Genomic DNA, 14,237 nt, shown 5'->3' on the forward strand with positions numbered 1-14,237 from the left:
TTCTATTCACTTTAGATTAATGTGGGAGGGATTTATTGAGTAAACTACTCTTTTCTTCTAATTGCGCCTGTGTCAAAATGGAATGTCATCGCAGTACATTGCATAAAAGCCCTTGCCGTTCCAGCCAAAATAAAACATTTCTGTGCATTTGAAAGCCCACGCTTTCGATTTTGCACGGGCGACGCTCGAACAGGCAAAATGAGCTGTACACGCTCCAAAGCCATTAGTACACGTAGAGCCGTAATTTGTCTGTGGTAGTGGGCCCTCAAATATGGATCGTGAAGTGTAAGACTTAATGAAACTTAAGTAAACACAGTCCTTATCTCCATGTCTACATGTTAAAATGTAGTTTAGTCTATGTTACAAATACAATGATACATGAAAATGAAATAGATGATTGTGGGTTGAAACTGCAAGGACGGTGTAATCCCAGCTGGCCACAAGAGGATAAAGGGCAAGGGTGTTAAAATCGAATTACACAAACTGTTTTACTAACGATTTATTTGATTGTTAAACAAAGCTCACAAACTCACTCTAGTATATATAATAAGACAACGGAAACGTGTTAAAAGTAAGTAAATTAAGGGAATCCATCCTCATCCTCCTCGGCCATCTCCTTAGCAAGCTCCAAATCCTGTTGCTCCCTCTCGCGCCGCTCCTGGAAAGAAATAAAAGTGTCAGCACATTCAATTATGATTTCTGTCAAATCTACAGTATTTAAACATACCACCGCAATAACTTGGGCGATCTTCAATGCAAACTTTTAATAGAAAACCCGAATTAAAAATTGACACCTAAATATTTCCTTCCCTTCCGTACAATATGGCTCCACATGCAAGATTGTTTCCGTGTAGAATCGCGTGTCTGCCTAAATTACTCGCGTGAGCAGGAGTAGGATTATAACAAGAAGTGATTTTTCACACATTTTAGCCTTTCGTTTCCGTAGCGTGATGCATCAAAAGGGATGAGCCTACTCGACGGTTGTTAGCGAGTTGCAAGAGTATGATCACTTTCAAAATCTACATAGTAATCTAGAATTTCTGCAACTTGTCTTTCTCTTCATTGCGGTAATTTTTACTTCGCTCTGGAACCTCTTGTGTTAACCGTGATGATGAATGAATGACAATGATAAACTGATGAAATGGGTGACCAAGAGTTCGAACCTGGGACCAACATGGAGACCGGTGCAACGTCACGGGTTCTATCCTCTTAACCTCGAAAACTAACAGCATTAGTGTGTATTCTGTTATTACTGAAGCTGAAACAATGCATTTCACGATAGACTGGTGAACAACTCGGATAAAGTTTGAGACCTGCAGTTACTACACAATGAACAGCATAGCAATTTTGTATGTACTTCCAACACAAGTAAACTTTCCACAACCTCGTTAAAATAAGAAGTTCAAGCGAAAAATATACGTATATATAAAGCAATTATAAAGCCTTTGATATATACGTGCAAAGATACTACCCAATACAATATGCATTTCCGTAACGTACAAATGTTGAGTTTATGGTCAAGTTTGCTTCCAAACCAGGGAAACCTGTTACACGTTGATTACTCGGCAATAGGTAATCGGCATCTTAACAGGGATGCACCATGTACGAAGGTAAGGGAGGGAAAAGCTGTTGACGTGGACCAGAGGGTCTGGTGCGGAGCACATCCAGCTGCTCAGTCATTAAAACTAATTGATAAAGAGCTCTAAACCTGGCCGTCCTATGCATTATTAGAACTAAGTGGAACCGTAGGTTAGGGGCTCCAGGTTTAGAGCAATTAGTTTTAGGGACTATGAGCAGCTGCATGTACCCCTCACCAGACCCATGGACCAGACAGGTATGACTTCTCCGTTTCCCCCCTGGTAAGCAATTGTGTTTACAAACAAGCTTTGTGACATGTATCAGTCTAAAAAGATCCTTCCTGTGAAAAGCGAACAGAAGACAATGTTTGGGACAACAACAAACCATCTAACGTTTAACCAGAAGAAATCTGCTACCTAGTTTCAGATCAAGAAAAGTCTCTACTGCCACTTCACAATATGCATAGAATCACAGCATAGCGCAGAGTACGTGGCGCTATCTATCTCAAATGACCTTTCCATCGACATAAACGACATAAATTATGAACGCAAAAAAAAGCCACGGTGGTGAATTAGTTACGACTTCACCATAAAGGGTAACGTCTTAAATCTACCTTGACGTTTTTAATACGCAGCAGTTTCCCTGCGACCGGAATCAAGCCTGTCTGTCTCTTGCAACCAGCAATTTCGTGTTCCTGGTGCCCCAGAGCGTTTCTTAGTCCGGGTTGAAACCTTGGTAAAAGCATCACGGACAACCTTCTTCATGGCTTCCTTTTCTTGCAGAATTCTCTCGTGAAAGCAGACGAGCTCTTTCCATTCAAGGACTGAGCGGAAGTTGAATCTAACGGGGCAATATTAGGGAAATACAAAACTCAATGGAGCTTTGTTGACATACATTCTCAAGATTTTTTAAAAACTGTGCAATTCAAGGATACAGATGAACTGCACTATGAAGCATCCCGAGGAGAGGCGGAGGGGTCGTCCCCTCCAACGGACAAATATGTGGCAATTGAATACTGGATAACATGAACTCGTGTCAAAAATATACAAGGTACATATCTCCACCAAAACATGCATGTATTTTTCTGTCAGACTCTACGTTTATTTCTGGTTATGAAACAAGTGCCTTCCCGATGGCGTAGTGGTAATGTCGTCGCTTTGCAATCAATGGGTTCCGGATTCGATACCCAGTGGAGGCACATAATGGTTCGTAAACAACTTTTAAATCTAGGTTCCGTCCCTATTAGCCTGTCTGTGCATAAAGTGGACTTACACTTGAAACAAGTGCATAGTCCCATTCTTAATTACTTCGGTTTTCATTAGAGCTTCGTTACGGTGAGTGGAAGTCGAGAATTGAACTGAGACAGTTCTGTTCCCACTCCTCACCTTTCCACAGATAGCTAGTTTATGGCTTCGTCTTGCTTTTGTCCTTCCCTTTTCACTACCACTGTCCTCGTGAACAAACATAGCAGTTTCCTTTATATTTCGGTTATTTAACGCCGCTCTTCCTATCTCTGGGGTTAATCGTGACGATGAGGACGAACTAGATGATGGGTCAAACAAGGACACATCCATAACTAAAGCAGGATTCGAATCTGTGGCTTCTGGCTCCGTAGCATGTTATACTGATCCTTCCGCCATGGGTTGCCCTAGGTTTTTCCACTCAATACACAGTACTTTCACACACAATCTGAGCGGAAGGTGGAGTTAAAAACCCAGAAGTCCTTAGCCGAAAACTTACCCTAAATTCGAACCAAGGGTTCCCAGTTTTGAACTATATTTCGCTAACTACTAGACCACTGACGCCTACTACATATGCTATCGGCCGGGCTGATGCCCTGTGGAGGCACATGGTATAGTGGTTCGGATTCCACTTTAAACTGTAGGTCCAGTCCCGATTAGCCATTCGGCGTTATGGACTTAAAACAACGATTCAATAAATCAATATTCTATCAGCTGCGAGGATGATTTTTTTCAGATATTCGATCAATTGCTTGCTACCATTGCTCTGGTAAAAATATGAATAATAATAATCCAATAGTGTGTGTGTGTCTTTAATACAACTATTATTAATACGAAGAAATGGTTCGATTTTTACTTAGCGTCGCCTTCCTGCTATTTCTGACTAACAGCGACGATGAAATTGACGAAGGAACGCTTACAAGGAACCCAGGACCCTGACGAAGAATTGGAAACGATCCACTTGAAAAATACAATGTACGTATGTACCTACATTTTTTTCGGTCTCTATGAACTGCAATCACAACCGCTCACATCTTCAACGTCTTGGTTCGGGCAATGAGAAACGCGTCTTAGGCATTAGTATTCGTAGGAGGGTATTAAAAGGTTATGTACCAGAAACATGAAGGAAAAATTAGCGACTTTACCGTAAGACACTTTTTTACTTCTCTCCGACCAGCCGTGGGAAGCGGGTGTGGCATTGCGGAGCTAACTAGCGTTCTCACGACTCAACCATCGTGCAAGGATCTTCTTTACCTGTTTTTTTCCCCACTTACTTCTTCCCCTCCCCCGCTCACGACCAAGATCCTCCATGTCTTACCACGCACGGCAACTGGTTCGGCAACTACAGGGACACGTTGACCCATTCCACGGTTTTATTTGTTGAGCAAAAGTCAAGACACGGCCATGCTTTAATTAACACAGTTTCACACTTTCGTTGTTCCCCAAGAACGCATGAATGGATCGAAACAAGTCGTCCTCGCACAATCAAGAGCATTTCGCTCAACACCACCGAATCGTGGTTTTTGTTTCTTCTCGTTTTACCTAACTTTTCTACCTCTTTCAGAGTCGCGGTGCTCAAGTCAGTGGATTGACGCGCGGAATTAGGTGATCTCAGGTGGGAATATTTTTTCCGGCAATGTCCCTGCATAAGCGCCTCTGGGGACAATTGGGGAGATACTTGAAAAGTAGTGCCGGGCTCCGTTCTCGGAAGACAGACAAGAGCGGCGATGCGCTGACCAAGAGTCGCCAAATGGAAAAACCTCAAGAGAGCTGTTGCGACATGGAGTTCATTTTTAAAATATATATTTCATTTTTTAAGGAATGTAAAGCCTCCAGAATGGCCAAGATCGTGCACACCCAAATAAATCTGCAATGCAATTAATTTTTTTATACTTATTCACTGGACACTATCTCCTTCAAAATATCAAACGTTCCGAAGCCCAATCGCCTCATCGGGTTCGCATTACCAGCGCCTGCCACTGGTACGTTCGCTCGGATCGGAACACAAGTCGCCCTGTGCTCGTTTGCCGCTGTTTGCAACACGCAAGAAAAGAGAAGAGATTCACTCTTCTAGATCCCGGTATTATGGGCTCCACGCACACTTCTAGCGTTGTGTTCACGATACAGCAGTGTTGCAATCCCGTTCCATTCGAGATCGTGTAGCGGAGTAGAGGCAACCCACACATCGTCGTAAATCGAGGGATATTTTTTTGGAAAAGGGAATTTCTATTAGTCCAGGGGCATTTGTAATCCCGTGGGTTTTTGAATGAAGGGAATATATGATTACCAGTAATATGTTGCTAGTGTGGTACACAATAACGTACTACCAGGTGTTTTACCCGCAATTGTGGCAGAAGGCCTGTGTGACGTCATAAATACAAGATGGCTACCGGTTCGTGCACTAACTAAGAAATTCGATCATAACTCCTTTAATAGTGGTTTTGGATTTTTTTATACATACATGTTTTGTTCAGAATTGAAAAAGGAACAAAAATTATTCTTAGTTTTTTCGTATCTCGCACTGTTGTGGAGATATACACTGGCTGACAAAAAAAGTGAAGCACCCAGAAGGAGTGGTCGAAGATTACCCCATTTCGGTATACATGCATACCATTGATGTGTGAGTAAATGATTAGATGTACAAGGATCTGCAATGTGTAGAACGCCCACCAGAGGGCATTTGTGACGTCACCTCCTGTTGCTGATAAGGTGGGACCAGTCACCTGCTGTGAGTCAGACATTGCAGCACGAAGTTCAGAGAGGAAAACGAAGCACCGGCGATGTTTATCAGACGCGTTAGACAGCCGATCCGGCAATTGACAGCATTTGACAGAGGCCGCATTGTGGGACTGCATGAGGCAGGTTGGCCGTATCGGGCAATTGCCAGGCATGTGGGCCATTCAGATGTCACAGTGGCCCGATGTTGGAATCAATGGGTACATGAGGGAACCCATGCACGTCGTGCAGGTTCAGGTCGACCAAGAAACACCACCCCGAGGGAGGACCGTCGTATGGCGCTCCAAGCAGTGCGGGATCCCATAACTTCGGCACCCGTCATCCGAGAACATGTACTGGACACTCTACAACATCCTGTGAGTTCCCTCACAGTGTCTCGACAACTCGCATCTACCGGACTCGGGTCCTACCACCCCATGCGCCAGTTGCCGTTGACACCACAACACCGAAGCCTGCGGTTGGTGTGGTGCCGTGCTCGGGAGGCATGGACAGAGGATGAATGGCGTCGCATCATGTTCAGTGATGAGTCCCGCTTCTCCATGACCTCCGATGACCATCGTGTGCGGGTGTGGCGGCATCGAGGGCAGAGGGCACATCCTGCCTACATTGTGGAGAGACACACAGGTGTGACCCCTGGCATCATGGTGTGGGGAGCCATTGTATACGTTCAGGTCACCTCTAATAGTGCTTCGGCAGACTTTGACCGCACAGCGATACGTCACAGACATTCTGCGTCCACACGTCCTACCCCTTATGGCACAGCACCCTGGGACAGTGTTCCAACAAGATAATGCACGCCCACACACAGCCCATGTGTCTATGGACTGCCTAGAGAATGTTGAGGTCCTCCCGTGGCCAGCACGATTCCCGGACCTCTCCATCATTAAACATGTGTGGGATGACATTGGACGGGGACTCCGTCCTAGTGCCAACCTGCGGGATCTGGAGGGACAGCTGCAACACCTGTGGACAAACGTGCCTCAGGAGAGGATCCAAAGGCTGTTTGACACTATTCCAAACCGCATAAGGGCATGCATTGCGGCCAGAGGGGGTGCGACACCCTACTGACCTGGCGCCACCATTCCACCTGTAACTGCCAACGGCCTTAACTCTTGCATCCTATATTGTAATCAGTTCAATAAAGGTACATGGACTTTCATATGTAGTTTCATTCACGTCCAACCACTCCTTCTGGGTGCTTAACTTTTTTTGTCAGCCAGTGTATCTACTGAAACTATTTCGTGCCCTTTCCTGCAAGGATTCGATGCATATTTTACACTTTACTTGACATTCTGGCATAGAAAGGGGGAAAATTACTGCCTGTGATATTTTCTTGATGCCTACTATTGTGGCTTATTGCCTGTGTGACATCATACATTCAAGATGGCTGCCTCTGCAGACATTAACAAACAAAATCGACCCTACCTCCTTAACTCCTTTAGGAGTAATTTTGACCATTTGTAAGTTTGTTGAGTTATAAACGAAGGGAAGACATGCGCATGGAGGACGATTTCATTTGGAGGCATGCAATCATGTATTACTACGGGTGTTTTGCTGGATAATGTGTCAGAGACCATACATGATTTCCCAAATCCAAGATGGCAGCCTTGGAGGTTCTGCACATGAAACACTGTCCATATCCTAATTTAGAGTTCGTTTATCAGATTTTTCCAGAGGCATTTTCTGTTAATAAATACCAAGTGAAAAATATTAATTATTACTATTATTATAAAAAAACAGTAAAGGAGTAATAACATCGCCAGTGAATTCCGCATTGTCTTTTGAAATTTAAGCAGCTCACCTGTAATCAAGATCGAGTTATTGTAATCATTTGGGAAATATCATGTCATCAATATAGTCACTTTATGCAAATTCTTCGTCACTCTGATCTGAGTCTCTGTCCTGTAAGTCATTGTTTAAATACTTTTCTTCATCTGCACTACAAAGACACAGTTCAGTACGTCCTAGGAACTGATTTCGACATATCCATGAAGATTTCCTCTTTCCGCAACCAAATGTCAACTGTAATCTTCTCTGATTTTGTCTTCCTTATTTTCTTCTTTCTCTATTCAACAGCCTATTGGGCTGGGTACATTTAGATGTTTCTTTTCTGCTTTTATTTCACTCCAATACTTGGAAATAACTCCTCCTGGTGAAAGCTGTGAGAGTCACTTTGGCCTTGATTACAAGGCGACGACGATACCACTGTGACATCGGGGAGGCAATAGATGTCAGAGCAATATTAGTCTGCAAAATGCAGTCCAGGGTGTACTTCGTGGAAGTGAGGTTGATATTTGGGTGTCTCTTACACCACGAATATGATGACAGGATTTTGCATGACACAAAAATCAAATATTTCGGCAAATTCCGATGGTATCTGTTCGTGAAAAGGGATGTTCAAGGCTCACGTCTTGCTCCAACCAAAGTTCTCATCACACTTTTTATCAGGAGGAGTTATTTCCAAGTATTGGAGTCAAATAAAAGCAGAAAAGGATCATCCAAATCTACGCATCTCCATAGGCCTTGCAAAGTTGTTGCACTGTCAAAAGCTCCTTTCTGTTTCAGTGAAAAGTGTTTGCTTTCATTATGAAAGGAAAAACTGTACATAGCGAAAGCAGAGACGTAATATTTAACGTTGTTGATTTTTTGGAGGGAAGTTAGCTACAAAGCGTGCAGTGACTGCAGTAATAATACGGATAACGGAAGGGAAAGTCAAAGTTTGAAGTACGAAGAGGAGTGGACCGAGTGAGTACTGTTATTTTCCTTAATATTTGTTATTCTCTTGATTTCACTTTCTTCTGTCGGTCATTAGAAGTAAACTACTGCTAGATAGATTAAAACTGATTTTCTGCATGTGGTCGTTGGATCTGCTACCTTGTTTGCAAGAGTGACTCGAGGTGGGATTTTGGCGCCCACTACTTTCCACCTTCCTCCAATATAAATCATAACCATGTTATATAGTTACAGTTTTAATGACAAAAAATAATAGCCTTATTTTAAAAATAATATAATACTGTTCAAGAACACGTTTATTGTAGGTATATGTTTATTTAATACCTACAGATCGGTATTTCTGTTTATAGTGATTTTGTCAGGTTATCGAATGTTGAATTATCTACCCAATAACATCGCTCTTCTCGTCATCGACGGAAAATTCACCGAAGTATTTCCAATTTATATATATTAATACTTTTGAAAATTTTATGAAATAAAACTCTCCCATAGCCTCATTTTCAGTAAAAGGTGGTCATAACTAGGGAACAGAAATTTATGTGCTAAAAAACTCAGATTTTTTTTTTTTTTTGAGTGTCATAAATGTTGAAATATGTGATAAAAACAGGAAAATCTGTGACAAAAATAAAAACCATTTGGTAACAAAAACAAAATATTACATGTATTTTAAACACCTTAAATCAGTTTCTAAATGCTTACCTCTTAGTGAGCTATTTTTTAGAAAAGTTGCAGGGGATCACCATTGTCTTTTCCAAATTCTCCATTCTAAATCTGTGACGATTATCTCTAAAAAGCATCTTATATTGTGAGAAAGATCGCTCCACGTCACAAGAAACAATTCTTGCATATTTGAAGCACGAAATGTCACTAACGCTGAAGTTTTCCAAAGCTTCCTCTTCCTCACCTTCCAAAACACGTGCAATTTGGCACAAAGTTTGAAAACCTTGGTTTTTCCCCAAAAATTCTCTACATTTAGATATTAGCACTTGTGCGTTAGATCCAGTGGGGGTAATCCCCCCCCCCCCAATAGGATCGTAGGCGAGGCGCCAGAAGTCTACCAGCCTGCGTGTTCAAAGACAAAACAAACCTAGCACTCTCGATATGAAAGATGTGCGGAGAATAAACATTTTTCCTTCGAGGATTTCGAGGTAGCTGAAGTCAATGAGTGATTTTATGTATTTAAAATAAAAATTCGTAAAATATGTATTTACATAGGGAAAACTGGAAAATATGTGTTTTTATGTAAAATAAAATTTGCTGTGTTGATATATAAGGTTATGATCGGAATTTTGGCAAAAACGAGGGTCTCTATCTTATCACAGAAAAAACATTTATTTACCTAAGTTCCGTTCCCTTCTCATAACTTTGTTTGCCAATACATTTAGCATCATAGTGTACGCAAAAACGGGTGCGAGTATTTGAGAGGGGTTAAATAACACTTCTTCTGGACATGAGTCTGATGTGCACACCCATAAAGTCAGACCACGAGCCGCCACTGGTTGCAATGTGCAGTGGGTCGATCGATCTCCGGGCCGGAGTAGTTAGCACACCACGCTACGATGCCAAGGGCCCGAATCCCGGACTGGGCACGAGTGTTACTTGTGAGCGTTCCTTCATCAATTTCATCGTATCATAATTCATCCTCATATTAGCGATTAGCCAAACGTGGCAGAAATGGGAAGTAAAATAAACCAAATCAATCACGACAATATGAGGCAGGTAGCTATTCTGCATTTTTGAGCCAATCACAATGGTATGATTGAATGATTCCTTAATCAAAATAAACATGCACACGACTCAAACACGTAACAAGAATCTCACTTGTTTAACAAAACCAAATTCAATACTTTTCTGGTAGATATTCTTGGTAAGTTGAAAAACTTCTAATTTTGAGCCAACTTGGGCTATTTTAATACTTTTGTTCTGACGTAGGTTGAAAAAATTGCCTTTTTAGACCCTGAAATCACTTTGAACTCCCTTCCACTGCAATCCTTTCATGCCACGGAAAGATGAATGGGGATAGTTGAAGAAGGCGTGAACACAATGTAGAAAGTCAAGAAATTTATGAGAAGACTTGAGTCAGAGATGCATGGAAGGGCTATACTATGTTGTTGTTGTTGTTGTATAGTTAAAATTTTGGGGTGCTTCAGCACGTATGGCCATTTTGCACCCTTCTAAGTATATGAGGATTATCCCCTTATCTAAAACTTTACTTTAAAGTTATAAAAGAGTTGTAAAAAGACCCTTGAAAAAGGTTTAAAAGTGCAAGTTGTAAAGGGACCTGAGAGGACAAACAAAACACATTAAAAAAGGTAAGGATAGTCTTCCTGAGAAACAGTGTAAAAGGCCTGCTCTTCTCAAAAAGCTAAAAACATTTGCTAAAACACTGTCATCATCTCCCAATATGGATGACAAATCATTGGGAAGGCTAAAACTACATCTGAGGATAGTAAAATACGCACATTTGAGAAGAATATGCCAAACACTTAAAATAGCATTACATGCTTGATAAAGCAGAGGGTACAACCCTTGCAGCAAATCACCATGGGTGAGACGACTGTATACTCCAATTCGAAGTACAGTTAAAATTACCTCTTCAAGAGGGATGGGGTGAAGATCAGAGCTTAACATCGGACTGCGGTGCCGTAGAAGTGGTAGTTTATAAACGATAATTATAACAATAATACAACTATCAGGTGTTTCAGAAATAATTGAGGGGTTACAAAAGTTTATTGCAAGTAAACTATTGAACTTACCTTAATGAAACCAGTCCAGAATGAACGAGGAACGCAAGCAGTTTGTTGTGTGTGTGTTTTGTTAAGCTGAGTTCACATTCCTGCCACTAGGGTGACATTCGCATCACTCAGTGTTTTGTTCAGATGCAGCTCATGGTACAAACGGTTTACAGAAACACATTGTGTGTGTGAAGTAAAACCACCTGGTCACCCATCAACCTCCGAGGAAGATCAGGTGCAACCCACAGAAATCAACGCAATCACAGATAGAGAACTGGACATGTCAAAATCAACAGTGTGGAGGGTTTTCTGTAACCATTTGTCCTTGAAACCATGTGTGCCATATCACCCATGCTGCACACATTGAACTTTTGTAGGTGTCAAAAAAAAAAAAAATTGCATTCCTCATTCGTTCTGGACTGGTTTCATTAATGTAAGTTCAACACTTTATTTGCAATACATTTTTGTAACCCCTCAATTATTTCTGAAAAACACCGTATATACCAACTTTAGTGACCATAGGGGGAATTTGAGCCCTCCTCCTAGGTATCCTAAAAATGTTTCTGGTACATACAGATACAATATCCTAAAATTTATTAGACCCAAATCTCAAGACGTGTACTGGTTATATCCCATATTTTTCTACCTCTTCCACATTCAGACTTTTGCTTACTGTAGTAAGATGCATCAAAGACATTCAGTGTTTGTAAGTACCAGCTTGTTGCAGTTGATGTCAGAACAGAATAGGATTTTCAATTTGATTGTATTGTACCAAGACAAATAAAGATTCCAGGGTTGTATCCCATGATGGATGTGCTATTCATGGATTGATTTGGTGTTTCAAGTCAACTTTATGCAGGGAAAGACTAATTGGAACTGGATCTACAGTTTAAAGTGGCATCCAAACCACTATGTGCATACACCGGGTATTGAACCTGGGACCTTTTGATTACAAGTTAGGTGATAATGCTACCACTTCACTATCGGGGAGGCCCCACACGATTCCAATTAATTCATAAATACAAAAAGGAGTTTGCCTATCCAGCACCTCAAAACTCATGATGGAAGACTATGAGTATATCCTGTTTCAGAAGTGAGACAAAAATGAAGACTGAAGCACCGTATTACTAGTGACATACACGAGATGCACGGCACTGCGGTCAACAATGGTGCATCCTTGATTGTCAAACATATATGCTAGCACATGCAGGCTGAAAGACCCCCCCCCCCCTTCTTTTTTTAGGTATTTCCCATGCCATATACGCAAAAACCTACTAGAAATTGGAAATATTACAAGAAATAAGGAAACCCAAGACAAGTAATATCCATTCTCACAGGTAAGTCAGCTATTAACATGGGGGTCCTTTCTACATCTGTTTCTAAATTTGGTTTGTTTGTGTATGGCATTCTCGTATACATTTTACAACTGTTATGCCTTGCATTTAACGTAGGATATATAATTTATGTACATGGGCTATCCAGAAAGTAACTTACGATTTGGAATAAATAAAACCCAAGTGAAGGGAAACATTTTTTATTATACAGGGTGTTTCTAAAGGTCGTTTACAACGCTTGGGAGGTGATTCCTCACACGAAAACAAGCAAAAAGTGTGAGTTCAATTTTTACGAATGAGGCTTCGTTTCCGAGATAGGAGCCTCGCAAAAGGTGACAAAGTGAACGTCACACCTAACTGGGACGAATACTATCACAGATAAAGAGGCGGTTCCAAGGGAACTATAAAGGAATCGTATGTGCTAAGTACGGAAGTCACTATGAAAAGTTCACTGCATGCATGCGCAATGGAGTCCTCAAAGGAATTGGGGATTTCCAGCAAGAACAATGCATGGAAAGTGTATGTAACGCATCAAGAAGGACCGTGACAATGAGAAAAGCGTTAAAGATAACACATCCCGACCTCAAACATCAAAACATGAGCACGGAACACATAATCCGAAAAGTTGAGCACGGTTGTATACCCCAGTTACACGCGAGGAATGAACGAATCATGTCATGTGGCATACGAGAGACACATTACTCAACCAGGAGGAGGGAAAGAAAAACACAATATCAGATGATTGCGACAACGTGTATTTTTACACGCGACAACTGCGTAAATCCCCTCCCCCCACACACACACAACAAACAACAAATGCTACAATGTCTTGCGTGAGCGTTTCACTGTACACCAACTGAAGATGTCACTTTCACCATACAAAGGGGGTGGGGAGCAATACCAAGAGTGTTCTCAATGGGATTTGCCGAGAACGATAATCACAGACGGTTTTCTAAATGTCTGCCGTTCACTTCTACGCAGAGATGACAGCGACGAATCAAGGATTGTCGAGTACGAGCAAACAAGCCAGGTGTATATGCTACCGTCGCGGCGGCGACGTTGATGCGAGCAATGAGGCCCTCAGCTGATGTGATAGGTGTGTAGCATACGAGGGTTTTCATATCTCCCCAGAAGAACAAATCGAGAGGGTTGAGATCTGGCAACCTCTGTGGCCAAGCCACAGGTTCATCCCTACCATTGAACCTATTACGAAACACGTCATGCAGGAAATGTCGTACATTACGATCGATATGAGCTGTTGCCCCATTGTGTTAGTACCACATTTCTTGCAGCAGTGCCAAAGGTACGGTCTCCAACAGTTCAGGCAGAACCTCACTAAGAAATGCATGCTACGTGCGATCAATCAGGCGAACAGGGAGAATGTATGGTTCAATTAAATGATCATGTACTATCCCGCACCAGACATTCACTGAAAACCTGTGCTGGTGATGGGCCACAAAAAGTGCATGTGGGTTGTCAAAGTCCCAGACATGACTGTTTCTACTATTGAAGGCATCCATCCTGGTGAAAATGGCTTCATCTGCCCAAAATACCTTTGCCCAGAAGTGATGGTTTGTATCCAGCTGATTCAACAACCATTGGCAAAACTCCATACGAGGTCGAAAGTCACGAGGTAACAGTTCTTGTATTTTTTGCAGTTTAAAAGGGTGCATTCCTTCCTTTGACAACACTCGCCAAACATTCACATGACACGTGTTTCGTGCCCGAGCGAGCACGCGCGTACTGGTGTCAGGATGTTCTGCGACCGCTGTTAACACATCTTCTGCAAACTGATGTGTGCGTACACTTCGGGGTCTTCCAACGTCTTGCCACGGTGGTAACACTGACCCTGTTTCACGCAGTCGACTGTCCACTACCTG

At 42.0% G+C, this 14,237-nt stretch overlaps 1 protein-coding gene across 1 annotated transcript in view; it reads right to left on the reverse strand.

Moving 5' to 3' along the window:
- Positions 1 to 491: 491 nt before the first annotated feature.
- Rpn3 (regulatory particle non-ATPase 3) overlaps positions 492 to 14,237 on the reverse strand; it is a 48,169-nt gene continuing 34,423 nt past the window's right edge. Inside the window, exon 11 of the mRNA XM_083141273.1 lies at positions 492 to 658. Coding sequence (XP_082997399.1) covers positions 581 to 658 — 78 coding nt within the window. The 3' untranslated portion in view covers positions 492 to 580. The remainder of the gene's footprint in view (positions 659 to 14,237) is intronic.

The sequence above is a fragment of the Lepisma saccharinum genome, chromosome 1, assembly GCF_977018435.1.
Source record: "Lepisma saccharinum chromosome 1, izLepSacc3.1, whole genome shotgun sequence".
NCBI classification, from domain to species: Eukaryota; Metazoa; Arthropoda; class Insecta; order Zygentoma; family Lepismatidae; genus Lepisma; species Lepisma saccharinum.